A 20,601-nucleotide genomic window follows, 5' to 3' on the forward strand; every position below is an offset into this window, starting at 1 on the left:
ATAACAAAAGGGGTTAAAGACTGGACAAGGTGACCAATACATCAACCTTTGACAGCTTAAATAACCAGTTTCCAAAGAAAAATTCGAATGACCAATCACTTTTCTTATTATCTAATATCTGCATTACTAAAAGCAAAATAGCAGTTAATATTTTTAGTGACAAAACAGTACCAAAATTTTACCAGACCAGTCCACTCAGATAATTTTGAACTCTTAATATAGGCGAGTATTGATATGCCAAAGGCGACAATAAAACTGGGAGTCAATGTAGGGATTAGATCCTACATGTAAGGACTGCAGTGGTTTACTGGTGAAACTTTACCAACATCCTGCTGACTTTGCTGGTCTGGCATTTGTAGCTGTCTATCACAAATTGTCATTTTCAGAAAGTTCCTAAGTAATAATGGGTTTTGGGATATAGTGGATGTACTGTATAGGCAATTTAAAAGTACCAAGCATTTACATTATGGTTTCATGAATATCTGTTAGACAATCAGTTCCCATGTCTAGGCCATGTAATGTTGGTTTCTGGTCCAATGAAGTAACTCTGCTTATCATCTCTGGAGACAAGGAGTATCTGTTCCCTGACTTCTCCTCAAACCAACAATCCAGTGCCCTCTTTGCCTCAAAGTTGGCAATAGGTGGTCCATTGACAGCAACAGTTAGAAGGTCATTGAGTTGGTCAAGGCTAAGTCGAGATCTGTTATTGTTGCGTATCCGGTAGAAGGCACCACGACTTTTCTCACAAGCTGCTGTTGAAGTTGGCAGGACAAGCAATAACTGAATGATCCGATTTAGTATTGGGAATCTTTGTTTATACTTAAAAATGTGACGGCTCAACTCTTTGAAACCACTCTTGTTGTAACACTCGGATTTGAGCTCCTTCCATTCCTGCAATAAGTTTCCTCGAATATCTCTGCCATCCAAACCTACTTCCCTTGCAAAAGATGGAATTATTTCAAAGTGCTTATATATATGCATGATCTCTTCCTCGCCATGACTCATCAGGTTTTCCTCATTTTGGGGCCACGTGGCAACATCAAACACTTGACATGCTCGAATAATTGTGCGACTATTAGAGTCCAGCCTTTGGGCTAGAATCAGCTGGGTTTTTTGGCATATCTTCTCTCTTATTGAATTGAACTTGGCTTCTGCTACTCTTAGGTTTTTCAGAGGAACACCATGAAAGTTTTCGTGAAAAGTCTCCTCAAACTCTTGTAGATATTCTCCTGGTGATTCCACCAATCTACTGATTTCTTCAATGGCTTCTTCAATCTTGTCATCTGCATGGGTAATGAGGAGGTGATCGCCCTGGAAAACGAATGCCAGTCGTGTAAGCACAGCAATGACATCTAACAAAAAATAGATTAGCTTAACTGACTGATAGTCCATCAGGAACTGTAGTAGAGCCAAAGCAATGGCAGCAGAATCTGCTTTATGTGCTTGACCACTAACATCTTTAAGATGAGCTACCACTTCCAAATAATCCTTGATCAATGCATTCAGGACATTCTGCTCTCCAATGATCCACCTGACAGCTCGAATGTCACCAAGGAATTCTGTCTCCTCACAAAGTGTTGCTGCAGTAGCTCTTAGCTCACACATGAACTTAGGGGAATAACGATAAAAACTCAGCAACTGCTTTAAGTTGTTCTCTAGTTCTTCCAAACATGTTAGTTCCTTGTTGCTTATAGCATCCAATACTTCCAAGTGAGGCCTATGCACCACACAAGGGACAGAGAGTAGCCAAGGCAAAGCCTTTTTGATCTTCATGGCCAAACCTGCCCTTAGCCCCGTTGTCATGTTGGCTCCATCTACGCCCAGTCCTACAATTAACTTTTCCTCTTTCCATTTAATCCCTATGCCCCCAAAGGCCCGGTCCAGTGCCTGAATATAACCATCCACTGTTACAGAGCTCAATTCCTGTAGGGACAATAACTCTGTAGCTGCTGACCCTTCATTGGTAATATACTGAATGTAGATCGCAACATTATCAGCAACCAAGTCATCTGTCTGCCCATCCAAAATCACACTCATAAATGGAGACACCCTGAGCCTCTCAAAGAGGTCCTCACGAAGAGACCTTGCAATGTGATGAATTAAAGTTTGACAGTCTCCCTCATTCAAGTATTGGTCAACAATCTTTAAGTCACATTTTTTCAGAAGTTCAGCCAATGGTCTGAAATCTGAAAAATGCCTTCCTTCAAAGGCTAGGTGATAGGCAACATTGAACAACAACGTCATGTTTCGGCACATCTCTTCAGTTTTTTCCGGATGCATCCTAAGCTTATAAAGCTGCAAGCACTTCTTATGAAGATTACTCTGGGCATGCAGCTTGATGGTGTGGATCTTGAACTGCTTAGAGCCCAAGATGAAGGCTGATGTTCTGGAGGACTGAACGGTGTACTGCCTGCAAACATGGCACCACATTTCATTTAGAGTGGGCGAATAACGCAGGAACCAGAACTTCTTCAGCCATTCATGCTTGAAGCGTCTGATTCTCCGACCAGTACCAGTAGCCGTTTTCGATATTTCATCTGTGGCAGCCAGCATCTCATTAGACATTGACTCATCAGCTGAATCCATCTCCTGCTCACTAGTGTCATCCATAACAACGGGGACAGGAGTCTGTGCTTCTGGAGCTAGGATGGGGAAAAAGAAAAAAACAGATAGGTTCAGAAACTAAAAGCCTAACTTGATTTTCTTAATTTCTTAAATAGGTCTTATCATAATCATATTGGGCCAGATTTTGCTAGGAGGAAATCTAAAGGCATCTACCATTAGTTAGACTTGCTCTTGCATGTTTAGGTTTTTAAATTTTTGTGTGGCAAGTTGCTGAAAGTACAAGGTGATAACGTCGCAGTGAGGGAAACATGTCATCCGGGACCTGAGTGAACAGGGAAAGCAACTGTGTATCTCCTTAACCAATCAGGTTGAAGGATTGTGAAACTACTAGCGCAAGGACTGAGAAGGAAATGTAAATCCGAGTGGGTGAATTCAATGTCAAATTAGGTACAGAAAGAGAAAGAGAGGGAAAAAGTATTGGATTAAGAGAGACAGACAGAAAGGAAAAGTTTAACAAAAAGTTAAAATCACATTTTTTAAATCTCCATCAATTAAAACCTGAAGAAATGAGACTCCACACTGGTAATAGTTAATTTTCAGTGCCAGAGAGGCAGTAATTAACACTTATCGTTACTGGAATTGACAAGACTTAACTTTCTGTGGTGAGTTTAGTGGGTATCTACCAGGCAAATACAGCAATTTCACGCCATTCAATGTATATAAATGGTGAGCCAGATAGCAAGATGGCATTTTTGCGAAGCAACTTGGACAGCACCTTTTGGATATTTGAGTTTAACCATGCATCTAGCCCTCATCTGAAGTTGCTGTACCATTTGCGCATAAATAAAGGCAAGCACCATTAGCCTCACTGTTATGAAAGAAAATCTGGGCCAATATTTCTCAAACAAAAAAGCAAATTGTTACCTTCCTTTATGCTTTTGCTATATTCATGTACTTATCTATGCAAGTGAAATCAAACTCTTCCCCCACCACCCCCCCCCCCCCCCGGGATATATTTAAGTTCTCAAAGCCAGAGATTGTCTGACATTAAGAGAGTGAATAATTATACATAATTACATTTACAGAGAAAGGTTATATAATTAACAAATCTACCCAATTAAAATAATAGTTGTTGTTTAACTTTAAGAAATTGTGTGGACGCCATTTAAGCTAATTGGAATTGAGACCACATATATAAACCCTATAAAAGGATATACATCATTCCATTGCAGGGAAGGAGCCCTTTACTTTCTCCACAGTGAGATGTGCCGTGATACTAAATTTATCTTAAAACTTACATTAATTCATAGAAGTAAAAGAGCTTTATACAATTACAATGAAACATATTACATACATTTTGTCACAACTACTTACATTATGGTGCCCAAGTACCTTATGATAGCTAAACATTTGCCTATTATATATCCTTGTATAGATTAGCAATTTACACAAATATCTGAGATTCAACTAATCCTCCTAGATTTACCTACAACCTGCAGTGGAAAGTTAGATTACCACTGACTATATTGAATAGAATATTTACTGCATTTTATTTCAGCTGAACATTTAACTCCTAGAATGTGATTCATCATCTCTGTGTACTGTATTCCATTTCTGTAATCTAATCTGTACAGTGCACTAAACAGAGACATCCAGAAGGAAAATACAAAAAGATACACACACAGAAAATAAATTCACATTCATCTACTATAACTTTCTTCTATCACTAAAATCTAATTCTAATTCATGTCACAGTACGTTCAACGTTAGGCTGCGTATCTTGAAACCTCAATATATATGTAACACATGCACAAACAAAATGCACAACATGATAGGTGATACTGACAGATATAATTCACATGTATAAGGGAATATATACATGTATAAGGGAATATATACATGTATATGAGAATTTTATGGGAGGCAGGCACCATTTGTGTGGCTGCTGCCCCCATCTGAGAAAGTAGACCAATAAACAGTTTACAGGTATTCCTTAATCAGGGAATAACTGGTTATGCTCTTCTGCGTTGGCAGTGTGTACAAATCAGCTGTACAGCTGACACCATCACATTTGAATGAACTGGTACTTATACCAGGGTAAAGTGTATCTAGTGATTTATCAACTCTATTGATTATGATCTTGATTCACTTGTGTGCAAATATTATTTGCTCCTTCTTGAGTGTGGCTAGAAAGAGAGAAGGATGGGAAGTAGAAGAAATCCACAGGTAAAGGTAATCTCCCTATTATCATCTATTGGGAGGCAACTTACTGATCCAGGGAAAAGCAGCAACTAAAATGAATTAGAAATATTGAAGGAATCTGGAAATAGTTGAAGTTAGGAAGCCAACTAAGTATAAAAACAAAACATACAGGCAAATCTAAATGGATTTTTTAAAATTTATTTGTGTGAAATATAGTGCTACGGTTTCAACGTCAGTAGTATAAAGAAATAACATCACAGGCAATGAAACACAAGGAAATATTACAAGTTTTTTTTTACATAAAGGAATAAAGTATCACAATTTGTTGCACAAGTCTTTCCTTTATTTTATAGATTGGAAATATAAACATATACAAAAGAGCAATGTAAATTCTAGATATTATGGTGTATAACAAAACAAGCTCTGCCAGTAGAAAATGGGCCTGATTTTGCTCTGAGTGGTGAATGAACGGCATCAGCCATTCATTAGACTTGCACTTGCCCACAGACTTTCTATGGGCTTTGCGCAGCAAGTTCCCGTCAGCCAACCATTCAAAAGGAGTTGCGCCCTCTACAGAGCATCTGGATTCTGAGAGAGCAGGGCAAGCAACTGTGTATCTTCTTAACCAATCAAATTGAAAGAAAAATACTTGCATTTATATAGCGCCTTTCATGACCTCAGGATGTCCCAAAGCATTTTACAGCCAATGAAGTACAAGTGCAGTCACTATTGTAATGTAGGAAATGTGCAGCCAATGTGCACACAAGGTCCCACAAACAGCAATGTGATAATGACCAGATAATCTGTTTTTAGTGACGTTGATTGAGGGATAAATATTGGCCAGGACAATGGGGATAACTCCCCTGCTCTTCTTTGTAATAGTGGCCATGGGATCTTTTACATCCACCTGAGAGAGCAGATGGGGCCTCGGTTTAACGAATCATCCGAGATACAGCACCTCCAACAGTGCAGCACTCCCTCAGTTTTGCACTGGAGTATCAGCCTAGATTTTTGTGCTCAAGTCTCTGGAGTGGGACTTGAACTCACAACCATCTGACTCGGAGGCGAGAGTGCTACCAACTGAGGCTTTTAACGGATTGAAGAATCATTAATGAGCAGTGCATAAATTGAACCAGGAAGTCGGAGTTGGAATATTGAATTCAATGTCAAATCAAGTACAGAAAGATGGAAAGAAAGATTGGTTTAAGAGAGAGATCTAGAGACAGCAAGAAATTTTTTTTTTAAAATGTATTTATTTTTAAAAATCTCCCAACAATAATTCAAAGCTGAAGGAATGAGACTCCACACTTGTAAAAGTTAATTTACAGTGCCAGAGTGGTTGCTTGGCAGTAATTAAGACTTACTGCACCATTAGAAGGGTACTTAGACTGAAAAGGACAAGCCCCAACTATTTCTGGCAAGTTTAGTCCATTTCTATGTGGTAAGTACAGCAACTTCATGCTGTTCAATATATTTGAATGGTGAGTCAGACAGCAAGATGTCGTTTTCGGAGGAGCAGGGCATCTCAGACAGTAACTTGCGGGTTTAACTGCGCATGTGCGGACGCTGAAGGTTGCTATCCGATTTGCACATAAATAAAGGTGAGTGCTGTTAGCCTGTTATTTTTACAGCAAAATCCAGCCCAATATATTTGTGAGAAATTTAGGTGGTACACTCTTAAATATCCAATGCTGACATCTTGTACATTTTGTTTTGGTGAGTAGACAACAGACAGTGCTGAGCATCATCACTGGAAAAAAGAGTATGGTAGCAGAAAGCAATCTTTTGAGTTTGGATAAAATATGTACAAATATTTTGAAGTTCCTTTGGTGACAAGTCAGGATTCATGTATGGGTGGGCAGACAGAATGTTTGCCATAATATGTTTGCCTCGCACTACTTACCACATAGAATAGGATGCAGAGTTGAGTGACCATTGGTGCAATACTTCAGTAGAGCTAAGAGATGTGGGCTACATTCCCAGAGTGAGATCATTAAGGCAAATAAGACTAAAAATAAAACTACATAGATCATCTGGGATTCCTTTTTTAAACCCAGCCTCTACTAGCTGGATTTTGGCTCGTTGTCAATTTTTGTCTGATTTACGTTCCTGTGATGTGCCTTGGGATGATTAACTATGTTAAAGGCTCTATATAAATACAACTTGTAGTTGTGGACACATAGGGTCATTGATGGAGACAGTTTAAAGGTACATAGTCATCTGACAACCAAGGGTCAATAACCCAGAAGGTTATTAAGTGCAGAAAATTGAGCAATAATATATACTTTATTATTAAGATATAGAACTAGTTTGATTGTTGTTCCAATTCATAAATGCTGATTATTCTGGGTCTCCTCTCAGTTTGAAGCTACAGATTTCCACTCGATATCTGGAGTGATTAAGAAACTTATCTGAAATGAGACATTCATTAATGTTTCAACTGTAAATACAAAACAGATTTTTAAAAAGGCAAAACAAATTAAACAGACAGACCAGATTTGCAACTAAACATTACAACCATGCTCTAGATTTCAGACTACCTATAAACAATGTCACAGGAGTACAGATTGTATAAGTTAAACCAGATAATTTAACCATAACAGCACATCGCCACCTAAAAATATCAAATTCAAAGACCCAGTAGCTTTAAAGTACCAGAATAGGTGAACTGAAGTGTTGCATAAAAAAATACACACAATCTAAAATGTCCTTTAAAATAAAACAGACAGAATTGTAATTCTATGTTTTGAGAATTTCAGTCACAGTGCATTTAGTGTTTGTGAAAGTTTTTCAGTGCTATACCCAAATTTAAGAGATGTGTGAAAGTATGTGCAAAACTAGCAATTATTTAGGACGCACTTTTTGATGTGTAATAAATGCACTTTTAATTCAAATATAATTCTGCTTTAGAACTGCAAATAATTCCCCTGTTGACCTCTTATGCAAATATGTGACATTATAGACAAATTCTCAGCCTTCCAAACAATGGAACTTTGCGCTGCTTTGAACTGTCTTTAGTGTCCATTTTGGTTTCTTGACATTATAGTGTATCTTCAAAAAACAAGAATCAGGGAGTATAAGACTACAATTTACTCGAGATTCAGGTGACATCTATAAACCACTTGAGTGTTACTCTCAGGGTTTATGACGGAATCTAAAGCAACACTCTAATTATTCACTTGCAGTCATTCACAACTATTCAATTGCTGGAGCAGATTTTAAAATTTGCTTACCTTTTCCTTTAATTCTTCACGTTCTCACATTCAATAGTACCTTTCAGTTTTCTGTTCTTCTCTTCCAAAAAAAGGGTGGTAAAACAAAAATATTCAACTTCCCCCCCCCCCCCCCCCAACTTAGATCAGAATCCCAAGAGTCATATGTGAATAATGTAAGAACTTAAAAGAGAAGAAAAAGTCAACACATTCACAATTTACAAAACGTGCACGTAACTTAGTCGTCACTGCGAGGGAACACATTTTAAAACAAGCATCAAATGGTGAACGAATTAAATAAAAACAAGTACATCTACATCTTTAAATATTCATTTTTAATTTATCAACAGTGAAACCTAAACAAGTAAGAAGCCGAGCAAAATGGGGAAAAAAAAGTATAAATTACAAACCTACAACACTGGTATAAAAGGGTGGCAAACAGCATTGAAAACAAAATGGAGATAAGTTTTTTTTATCCCCATGTAAACGATAATGGTCTTGTATGCGCTACCCATTTTTTCCCTGTGACATGCCCAGGATATAATCAAGAGAATTGGCTTTTCTCTGACAATAATTGATCACATAAAACTGACATACTAAGGGAAAATAAAGCAGTGTTTCTTGAGCCCTGTAAGAGGGCATCTCTGGGCAGTTCCATTTGGATGGGTCATCCTCTCTTTCACAATGGCCCAGAAAAGGCATTCGCCACTGGCTCTGAAGAAAGCTGCCCACAGAGATCTTGTGAGTGGCGAGAAGTTTGCCTTTTTCGACGCACAAGTGATTTCAGTGCTTTATAATGGGGAATCCCTGACGCGATCTGCTGTGCCGCCAACAAGCTATCTAAGCAGCCTTTCATTGTAGGATTCTCAGACAGGGAAGCAGGAAATGAGAACCTGCTTTTATTCTGACTTTTAAAAAATGTCACAGAGAGCAAAACAAAGATTGGGGCTCTCACGTGGGTTGGAGGGGTGGGAGAAGGTAGAACTGAAAAAATATGAACAAACTTTAAAAAATACAAAGTTAAATTAGTTTTTCAGGGTCATATCATTTGTTTAAGCAGGCAATATGCTGTTAAAACCCCAGTTACATCTAATCCAACAAGGCCTAACATTCAATAGGATATTTAACAGCAATATTACCAAGGAAAAGCCAAAGTTTTCATCAGTTTCACTGATTATACTGATTATGTAAGGGGGGGGGGGGGGTCCACAGCACAGCCAGTGTCAGAGCAATGAATGGATGACTGCAACTTCAGGATTTCCGCATTAGGATGTGCATGCGCTACATCCTGAAGTTGCAGTCAGTTTCAAAGGGGTAGTAACGGCAAATGCTGTTAGTTTGCTGTTATTACCCACCGCAAATTCCGGTCCTACAATGTGGAACATCAGTGCAGTGAGCCTTAAAGTGCTAGTTACAACATTTGCTGAACAATACATGGAGATTTTGTTTGATAAGCTGGGTAAAACTTTTACACAATTTGATAATTTTATCTTCGTTATTCTTTCAATTTGTACTTCGTTTTTCCTGTCCTCCTTACATTCCCCATCCTCATCTTACACTTCAATAGAAACATTTTTTCTGCCATTAGAAGTGGAAAGCAAGCTCTCATCTATTTTAGGAGAGAAGGTAGTTGGGAGAGCATTAGTAGAGCTCTAAACCACTGATAGTTAAGCAAAGATCATTCAGAACAGTAATATTTTATAGTGTAGCAGTTCGTGTAGATCGCCACTAAATAAGAGAGTTTGACTTCGACGAACTATTAACAAGTTGTTTATTTACAGGAACAGGCTAATTACAGCAGGTAAGATGGCTGACTGTAGGAGCACCGTGGTGTAGGTCTTTCCCCAGCAGGGATGCCACGAGGACTGACTAGAAGTTTCCCAGCTCAACTGCCAGCAGGTTCCGAACCCAACTGCCAGCAGGTTCCGAGCCCAACTGCCAGCAGGTTCCGAGCTCTACTGTTGGAAGGTTCCGAGCTCTGATGTCATGACGCCAGAGTACAGGAGAGAAGCCTGAGTATAGTAATAGACACATACAGTAAGGTAAGTTAAAGGGAATTATGTATCTCAATGTAAGGGACAACCGGTGGTACCGCCACATAGACCCCCCCAGAATTCGCTTTAACGAAAGTCCAAGGATGAGATGGTCTGACGAGCTGGTGGTCTCGGCGGTCGTGCTGGCTCGGCTTAGTAGACGAGGTATAAAAATACTGCTCGTAAGCGGATCCTTACGCACGTCATGGCGAATAAAACGTATCCGTCAGGCGAAGGACCATAGAGACGTGCGAAACAGCAGGCCTTGTCAGAGTGACGGGCAGATTGGGCGGACGCGGGCGATGTCTCCGTTGACTGGTGAGCAAAACCTTCAGGAGGCTGGAACGCACAGAACAGTGCGTGCCATAATGCTACGACATTAACAGAACGGAGGGTGAAAAGTTGCTGTGTTGATCTGTGATCAGAGCAACTTCCACGTGTTGATCGCGGCCGCAGGATGCCCTTTGGACCTGTCCTCGATGTGTGCAGCTTCAGTAGACGTTTGCGTTTGTTAAAGGAAAAACTGGAGAAAGGGCAGCAACGGTCCAGGTTGTTGTTGCTTTCAGGAGGGGTTAACTCTGCCTGGAGGGCGGCAAAACTTGTAACAGTTGTAGATTTAGGAGAAAACAGCCGTGAGGGCGGCAACGCTTTTCGTTCGCGCTGAAACGTGTAGTAGGTAACACAACCAGCAGGCTGACGGGCTGGTGTGTCGTCGGCGGGGAACGAGTCTTCGTGTTTCATGAGGGCAGGGTCCTCGTGGTTCGCGAGGGATGGATCCTCGTGGTTCGCGAGGGATGGGTCCTCGTGGTTCGCGAGGGATGGGTCCTCGTGGTTCGCGAGGGATGGGTCCTCGTGGTTCGCGAGGGATGGGTCCTCGTGGTTCGCGAGGGATGGGTCCTCGTGGTTCGCGGGGGTGAGTCCTCGTGGTATCCCCGCAGGGCACGCTCCGATTTTGTGGGCCCGAACATGCTGTACCCTGCGCTTGGAGAGATGTATACTTGCTGTTGCTTTGGACGTAGAGGCGGACGATCCGTGTGGTGGTAGGAAAAACGAGTACGGGGACCGTAAGCAAGTGCGTGGTCGGCGCCGCATCGATGTTCTCGTCGAACGGGGCTTCTACCTTTATAAAGCACGAGGGAGACTGTGGCTCCCTGGATTGCGGCAGCGACAGCAAAACGGCTGGTGCTTCCATGGCGTGCTTCTTTTGTGAAAATTGCTCACAAAAAAACGGAGTCCGGTTGAGTTTTGTCCGTGTCAAACGGGATCTGCTCCAGACTGCGCTTACCTTGCGAATACGTTCGCAAAGACGGGGTCACCTTTGGAGGAATCGGTGTTAGGCGGTTGCTGTTCCGTAGTTGTTCGTCGGTTGTGCGTCGGTCGTCTTGTGGGAAGACGAGGTTCAGGCTACGCGTTGCTACCGTGAAAATCGTTCACGGATACGGGGTCATCAATTGTAGTATTGGAATTGTCACGTCGTTGGGTCACCAATGTAGCGGTTTGTGTAGATCGCCACTAAATAAGAGAGTTTGACTTCGACGAACTATTAACAAGTTGTTTATTTACAGGAACAGGCTAATTACAGCAGGTAAGATGGCTGACTGTAGGAGCACCGTGGTGTAGGTCTTTCCCCAGCAGGGATGCCACGAGGACTGACTAGAAGTTTCCCAGCTCAACTGCCAGCAGGTTCCGAACCCAACTGCCAGCAGGTTCCGAGCCCAACTGCCAGCAGGTTCCGAGCCCAACTGCCAGCAGGTTCCGAGCCCAACTGCCAGCAGGTTCCGAACCCAACTGCCAGCAGGTTCCGAGCCCAACTGCCAGCAGGTTCCGAGCCCAACTGCCAGCAGGTTCCGAACCCAACTGCCAGCAGGTTCCGAACCCAACTGCCAGCAGGTCTCCGAACCCAACTGCCAGCAGGTTCCGAGCCCAACTGCCAGCAGGTTCCGAGCCCAACTGCCAGCAGGTTCCGAGCCCAACTGCCAGCAGGTTCCGAGCCCAACTGCCAGCAGGTTCCGAGCCCAACTGCCAGCAGGTTCCGAGCCCAACTGCCAGCAGGTTCCGAGCTCTACTGTTGGAAGGTTCCGAGCTCTGACGTCATGACGCCACAGTACAGGAGAGAAGCCTGAGTATAGTAATAGACACATACAGTAAGGTAAGTTAAAGGGAATTATGTATCTCAATGTAAGGGACAACCGGTGGTACCGCCACAATAGGGTACTTCCAGTGACATCCTGAAATATTAGTGATTAATCATAGAACTCGATAAAAGACTTAATCCAATATTACAGGGGTTAGCCTGAAATTTTTATTTTTAATTAAACATATTTCTCTGCTCCCCCATGACTTCTTATTTTCTAAACTGAATAATTATTCATCTCTCAAATAAGAGGCACAGGTCTCATTTATACACTACTGACATCACAAAAAATGTGATTGTGTTTAGTTTGACAGTCGCTTCTGGTCATATAGTGCCCTTGATTGCGTGAACGGACGTCACAGTCGCGTACTTGGCTCGGTACAGGTGCGGTTTCCAAATAATTTTGCGTCAGTGTCACTCTACTTGCCTCAAAAATGTCCTAAAATCTATTTCTTTGACCAAGTCTTCGGTCTCGCTCTCTCCACCTCCCACACTTTCATTAGCTTGTGTTCATCTCTCCTCCTAAAGTACTCGGAGATGTCTTAGATAACAAATGTTACATAAATGCACATTGTTTAATGAACTGTTGAGTGTGTTGTTAAACTCGGAGGCATGTCAATATTTTCCCCCCCACAATAAACCAATATATGAAACCAATAATAAAAACAAAAAATGCTGAAAATACAGAGGTCAATCATCATTGAGAAGAAAAAAGTAAGTTATGAATGGGACTCTTTATTAGAAGAGGTATGGTCAAGCAAAGAGAAGCCTCTTTATAGGACTGACCCAAACAAAGAGGGAAGAGAGGGCAGAACAACAATGAAGGTCCAGAGTTCACTGTATACTACACAAGAGTCATTTCAGTCAGATATATAAACAAAAACCATTAGGAAGGCAAACAATGAAGTCAGAATGGTCCCAGTATGGAAGGGAAAGTAGTGGAATGTGAATGACAGAATCCAGTTGGAAAATATTAACAGTGAAACTAAAAGAAGTTGCAGCTCGCTCACAATGCCCTTAACTTAAAATCATGTCCCTTGGTTCCCCACAATAAGTTTTCCACATCCATTATCAAATCCCACTCTGGTGTCAAATTAGATTGATGATCCATTAGTCACACAGACATGCAACTGTTTCTCACACTGTCCAAATCCATCCTTGTTCTTCTCTGAATCCTTTTTATTACCTCTGCTTTAAGTATGGTGTGTGGGCAACAAACTCTTGAAGCTGCTTTTATACTAGTACTGTTTAAGTTCAGATTCTGGGATAAGGACGCTGGATTTAGCTTTGTAAACTCTGGGAACTGGCTCAATGATACCAGTTTCTCAGAATTCAAACTAAAACAGTTCCAGTATAAAAACAGCTCAAGCTTGGTTTCATGAATGCTTTATAGAGTGGTAGTATTCTTTTTAAAGTTTTGGGCTCTATTTATGTCTAAAAATCAAAAATTTTCCCTGGAAAATGTTGATATACAACATATAAACATTTAACATTCCAGCATCACACCCAATTTACAAAGTTTTATTTCCAGAAAAAGCTCACACTCATTTCAGCAGTGAGAGCTCTTGAGGAAGTGTTCCAAAGTTGTATCCGTGTTATGGGGTTAAAATGTGGCAGTGCACTGGAGCACCAACTCACTACAACAGAGTGGTGGGATGCAGGTATGATTCTCCATGTTACTCAATTTTCATTCCCGGCTGTCTCGTGGAGGCCCGATGCTTCCTTAAGAGAGGCTGGGGGAGGACGCATGAAGGAGGAGCAATCCCTAACTTGTTCTCCTGCCAACTGGTTTAGAGCAGCATTGGAGGAGATGTGGGCGCAGACCACCCAACAGGTCATGGCTGGTGCATGATCCGTGGAAATAGAACAAGTCTTACCATCAAATAAACAATTTCTACCGACACTGTAAAGAAATGCAACAGAAAGAAGTATCCTATTTTCATTGCCACAAAATCACAAGAAGTTTCTGGAAATTTTCATTATGGGTGCATTTACATTACAACTTCAGTGTCAGTGCGAAGAAGTTTCTGCTTTGCACCAAAACTAAACCTGTGTAATGTAAATCTGGAGTTAGGGCTCAGGTGAAGGAGAATGAAATGTCTACCTCGAAGGGGTCTCACTCGGTCAGTGCAAAGCTGAACTACCTCGAACCAATGCTACAGTTGTAATTCAAATGCCCGCTTAAAACACAAAGAATAAAACTTACTGAAATAAACTTTTTTCCAGCTGAAAGCCTACTTAAATGTTAAGAAACAATAATCACTCAACAACAACTTGCATTTATATAGCACCTTTAACGTAGTAAAATATCCCAAGGCATAATCAGACAAAATTTGACACAGAGCCACATAAGGAGATATTAGGACAAGTAACCAAAAGCTTGGTCAGAGAGGTAGGTTTTAAGGAATGCCTTAAAGGAGGAGAGGTAGAGGTGTTTAGGGAGGGAATTCCAGACTTAGGGCCCAAGCAGCTGAAGGCATGGCTGTCAATGGTGGAGCGATTAAAATCAGTGATGCGCAAGAGACCAGAATTGGAGGAGCACAGAAATCTCAAGAGGGTTGTAAGGCTGGAGGAGGTTGCAGAGATAGGGCGGGACGAGGCCATGGAGGGATTTTAAATCAAGGATGAGAATTTTGAAATCGAAGCACTGCTAGGCCAATGTAGGTCAATGAGGTTGACGGGTGAACGGGACCTGGTGCGAATTAGGATACGGGCTTTGGAGTTTTGGATGAGCACCAGTTTACGGAGGATGCAAGATGGGAGGTCAGTCAGGAGAGTATTGGAATAGTCGAGGCTAGAGGTAACAAAGGCAGGGATGAGGGCTTCAGCGGCAGATAAGAACATTAGGAGCAGGAGTAAGCCATATAGCCCTTTAAGCCTGCTCAATCAATAAGATCATGGCTGATCTTCGACCTCAAGTCCACTTTCCCACCCAATCCCCATATCCCTCAATTCCCCTGGCCGAGGCGGGGCAGAGATGGGCACTGTTATGGAGGTGGAAATAGGCGGTCTAGGTGATGGAGAGGATATGGGGTCGGAAGCTTAGCTCAGGGTCAAATAGGACAGCAAGGTTGCGAATGGTCTGGTTCAGCCTCAGACAGTGGCCAGTGAGAGCGATGCAGTCGGTGGCTATGGAACAGAGTTCGTGGCGGGGACCAACGACAATGGCACACTAGTACTGAAAAGCCTGGAATCATTTAAGAAACAAGTGGATGCTGCAATGGGGAGACTGTGGGGTGTATCAGGGTGGATGAAGTAACAATATAATAAATATATCCTAACAAAGAGTTTATCATAATAATTTCATTGTGTTGTCGAATGAACCTTAACTGTGGAAGCAAAACTATGTCAAGCTGCTTATGGCACATCCTAGATCATACCAAAAAAGACCATAACTGTTACTGCTTTGTGTGAGACTAAAAGTAGATGGCAAGCTTTAGAACCAAACTTGAAGTTCCTACACTGCCATAAAAAAGCAGTGATCCTTCTATTGTACCAACAATTCAATTTAAGAACAATTCTGATATAAACAAGTTGTTTACTAAATTCGCTATAAGAGTCAGGTATTACCATGGCTAAAATAACAACAAAAAGAGTCAGGTATTACCATGGCTAAGTTCGGTTTTCAGTTGCAACACATAGACCACTAACTAATGATTTTTGCAGAAAATTTTAGAAAGTCACTATGGCTTGTATGTTTCTCGACTGGAAATTCTATGGATTGAAAGCAAGTTACTGTCCTGGGTCAGTTCTGGCATCAATTAGTGACAATGCTTAGGAATAAGACAGATTAATTTCTACACTCATTTTGTGCCAAGCTGCTCATTGGAAAAACAGGCGAAGTAATCTAGTTCTGCAGTAAAAACAGGAAAAGGTAAAAATACACAGATCAGTCAACACCCGAAAGAGAAAGGTTGATTAACATTTCAGGTGGGGCACTCCTTAGAATGGTTTTAACAAAGGGTCCCACCTGAAATGTTAATCTGTCTTTATCTTTGTAGATGCTGACTGACCTACTGTGTATTTTTAGTACTTTCTGTTCTTGCTTCAGATTTTCAGCATTGTTATTTTTTTGTTATTAATAATTGCTCTCAATGTAGGATATAATTCAAGTAACCCTTCCAGATTATAAAATTAATATTAGAATAGTCTTCACATAAAAACGAATTCTACAGCCAAAGGTAAAATGCTCAGAAGGTCGTGGCATCTGAACCCAGAGCACTGCAGCAACAAGAAGCGCAATATAGAAACAAAGAACAACATTCTTGCATTTATATTGGATAATCCAAATGTAGATCACTGGAGACAGCAAAGAATAATATCTCTAAATCTGGAGCTTAGTGTTGCAGTTGGTTAGAGCACTATTTTTTCACCTCTTAGATTTGGGTTTGAATCAAGCCCAGACTGATGGGATAAAAATCTCTCTCTGATGGATATAAATGTCCCAAATAAAATGAGTTTAGCCACTGTCAATCCATTATCCACTGATTGGGTAGATATGTGCCATGACTGTCATAGTTTAGCACCAATCGACAATCTCCACTCAAATTGGCAACAATAAGAAGGAAAGACTTGCATTTATATAGCTCCTTTCACAACCACTGGACGTCCCAAAGCGGTTTACAGCCAATGAAGTACTTTTTGAAGTGTAGTCACTGTTATGATGTAGGAAACGCAGCAGCCAATTTGCACACAGCAAGCTTCCACACACAGCAATGTGATAATGACCAGATAATCTGTTTTAGTGATGTTGATTGAGGGATAAATATTGGCCAGGACACCGGGGAATAACTCCCCTGGCTCTTTTTCGAAATAGTGCCATAGGATCTTTTATGTCCACCTGAGACAGCAGACTCGGTTTAACATCTCATCCGAAAGACAGCACCTCCGACAGTGCAGCACTCCCTCAGTACTGCACTGGAGTGTCAGCCTAGATTTTTGTGCTCAAGTCCCTGGAGTAGGACTTGAACCCACAACCTTCTGACTCAGAGACTAGGGTGCTACCAACTGAGCCACAATTTACAGTCTACTCCTCTTATTTCAGTCACGTAATTCAAATTATCTGGATAATTCAATTGTTTTTATTGTAAGAAATTACTTTGAATCATCATAAGTAGACTGTAGTTTGGGAATTTGTAAAGTCACACTGATGTAACAGGGCTTGCTCGTTTGAGGCTTAGATTAGGGCATATTGCTTGCATAATACAGAGTCCATTACTCCACGCCTGGTTTGTCCTGTACCTTTCCCACATATCTGATGGTGACATTGGATGCAAAAAGTTCTACCTGCTAGCATGGACACTGCTCCCCTCAATGAGCACAAACAGTTAAACAGAATAAAAGCAGTAAGAATGTGAATCAAGTAGTTACAATTTCCCTAAAATATTAACATAATATGTTACTGAAAAATGAAACAGATCAAGTTGTAGAAAGATATTTTTATAATATTTCGAATTGTCACACAGAACAATTTGTCTGCCAGTATGTTAACAATTGAGGGATACACAAATGATCACAAAGCCCACAACATCTTTCCCAGCTAAATGAATTTCCATCTGACTATGCTGAAAAATATTCCCTTTTGTCATGGTTTCTTCCAGTCCTGCAATCAAACAAGGTGAGAATTATTATTAGTCCCTCCACTACATACAACCAACCAGCAACTACTTTCAACATCTAGATCAGAACCAGGAACCATAAGCATCAATCTTAAGAGAATGAGATGCAATGGTCGACACCAGAAATAAATACCTCATTACTTCACACTGGGAGGAATATTTAAATGGAAGTTTGAACCTGAGTTTTATTGAAACTTGATTGCATCAGTTCAGGAAGACTTGGAGGCAGCGAGTGAAAACACCCTGGGAAAATTTCCATTGTTCAGACAGTGGGATAAAAGTAGAAAATCCTAATCTATTACGTACAATCCTCAGTGGACCAAGAAAAGCAATGATATATAATATATTGTAAAGTTACAAGCCAATAAATTTCTTAGCCCAAAAATCAATCCATGGGTTTCATAAATACCATAAAACTAGGGGTATACAATACTTTCATGGCTGCATTTACATCCTCTTAAGAATAAATGTGTTACTTAAAAACAAAGAAAAATGAGACTTATAAACAGCTGTAGCCATTACATCAGGTTTCATAGTAAGTGATTCAGATGTGTGAAGGACATGAAGGTCAAATTCCATTGCTAAGTGTTCCAAGATAATATTTAAACTTATCTTGAAAAACAAGCGACTATGCTAAAGCCAGAATACAGCCCCTCCTCATTGGTTATTGGTCAGAATGCAAGAACACTGGGTGATTCTGCTGTGAGGTTACAAAGTTATAAAACTAGGTTACTTTTTAAGTAAGTGGTAAGACCCATATCCATTCAATATTTTGAACCACATTCAGAGCTATGTCGAAGAAGACACGCTCACCCGCCAATTCTTGTACAATAGCAGAGTTATCAGATTCTCTAATGACCATTGCTGCATTCAGATCTAGGTCAGGACCAGTATGGCTCAAATTATATTCAAACTACTAAAAATCTTTAGATAGCAGTAAGTTGAATGCAGTGTTCAGTGTAATGGCAGTATCCACATGGTATCATTTTCCTGCTGAATGCGCTTTCCTTAACTTGACCTGCCCTATCAAATGGAACTGGAAAACTGAGCTCATTTGAGATGTTTGATTAAACCGAGCCAAATCTAGACCCTTACTGGCTCAGTGTTAAATGTACATATTTAACAAAAGTAAATGAATTCACAGAAAATTAAAGTATAAAAGCTCAATGATGACTGTAACTGCTACTTTTTCTAGAAAAATAGTACAAGAATAATCAATACTTTGCACATTCTTAAGCCATACCTCTGATTAAAAATTAAATGCAACTGGCCAAGGGTCAACATGAAAGAAATATATTCTAGCTTTGGTTGAACCGAGAACAAAGCAACTCACTAGCTTGCAAGCAACAGCGGGTTTCTGTCTCTTATCATTTCTCTCTTTGCTGCTCTACCTTTCTGGTTCCCCAATGGCTAGCTTCTCTTTTACACCTATGGTGTATTTATTTGTTGCTGATTCTTTCTTTTCTCACCATTTTCTCCCCTCCTCACCTGGAGGTATTGCTTGCTTGCCAGGGATGTCCCACGGATTCCTTCTCATACTTTCTCCAAGTGGCAATTATTCAAAGTTGAGACACTTCCTAGACAGGGCATCAGAAGCACACTTCTAGCATGGGCCACTGGCAAAAATAAAGAGCAGAAACCCTGGACAATTTTCCCCTCCTTTATCTAGGGAAGGTGAAGCCAACTGTAATTCACCCTACCACCATGCTGGCTGAGATCAGTCAACTCAACACAGGTAGGGGATCAAACCTGGGGATTAGGTCATTGGATGAACTTGCTGAGCTATAAGGGTTGTTGTATTTCAGATTCAATTTCTCTAATTAAGGTACAAGCACAGTTTTTGGTGAACACAGTATTAAGTTCTCTGATAAGCTCATGGAATTGAAGGCAAATTATTGACAGGAGACAGAGAGGATGGTACTCTAATTGGCAGGATGTGACTAATGGTGTCCCACAGGGATCTGTGTTGGGGCCTCAACTATTCACCATATTTATTAACGACTTAGATGATGGGATAGAGAGCCACATGTCCAAGTTTGCCAATGACACAAAGATAGGTGGCATTGTAAGCAGTGTAGATGGAAGCATAACATTACAGAGATATTAATAGATTAAGTGAAAGGGCAAAACTCTGGCAAATGGATTTCAAAATAGGCAAATGTGAGGTCATCCACTTTGGACCTAAAAATTATAGATCAGAATACTTTCTAAATGGTGAAAAGCTAGAAACAGTAGAGGTCCAAAGAGACTTAGAGGTCCATAGATTGTTAAAATGTCATGGACAGGTACAGAAAATAATCAAAAAGGCTAATGGAATACTGGTCTTTATATCTAGAGGACTAGAATACAAGGGGGTAGAAGTTATGCTATAGCTATACAAAGACCATACCTGGAGTACTGTGTTCAGTTCTGGGCATCACACTGTAGGAAAGATATATTGGCCTTGGAGGGAGTGCAGCATAAATTTACTACTGTAGAATGATACCTGGACTCCAAGGGTTAAATTACAAGGAGATATTACATAAACTCGGGTTGTATTCCCTGGAATTTAGAAGGTTAAGGGGTGATTTGATCGAAGTTTTCAACGTATTAAGGGGAACTGATAGGATAGAAAGGAACTATTTCCGCTAGTTGGGGAGTCTAGGACGAGGGGATATTGCCTGAAAGTTAGAGCCTGGCCTATCAGGAGTGAAGTTAGGAAACACTTCTACACGCAAAGGGTGGTAGAAGTTTGGAACTCTTGTCCCTAAACGGCAGTTGACGCTGGGTCAATTGTTAATTTTAAATCTGAGATTCATAAATTTTTGTTAACCAAAGGTATTAAGGGATATGGGCCA

General features: G+C 40.8%; 1 protein-coding gene across 4 annotated transcripts in view; it reads right to left on the reverse strand.

Moving 5' to 3' along the window:
* prdm11 (PR domain containing 11) overlaps window positions 1-20,601 on the reverse strand; it is a 72,904-nt gene that overhangs the window by 6,027 nt on the left and 46,276 nt on the right. For all 4 annotated transcript variants that reach the window (XM_086007568.1, XM_086007566.1, XM_086007565.1 and 1 more), the window contains one exon: window positions 464-2,642. In XM_086007568.1, the coding sequence (XP_085863694.1) occupies window positions 464-2,642 (2,179 nt within the window). The remainder of the gene's footprint in view (window positions 1-463; window positions 2,643-20,601) is intronic.

Source organism: Somniosus microcephalus, chromosome 15 (assembly GCF_052327205.1).
Source record: "Somniosus microcephalus isolate GS21.2 chromosome 15, FLI_Smic_1.0, whole genome shotgun sequence".
NCBI classification, from domain to species: domain Eukaryota; kingdom Metazoa; phylum Chordata; class Chondrichthyes; order Squaliformes; family Somniosidae; genus Somniosus; species Somniosus microcephalus.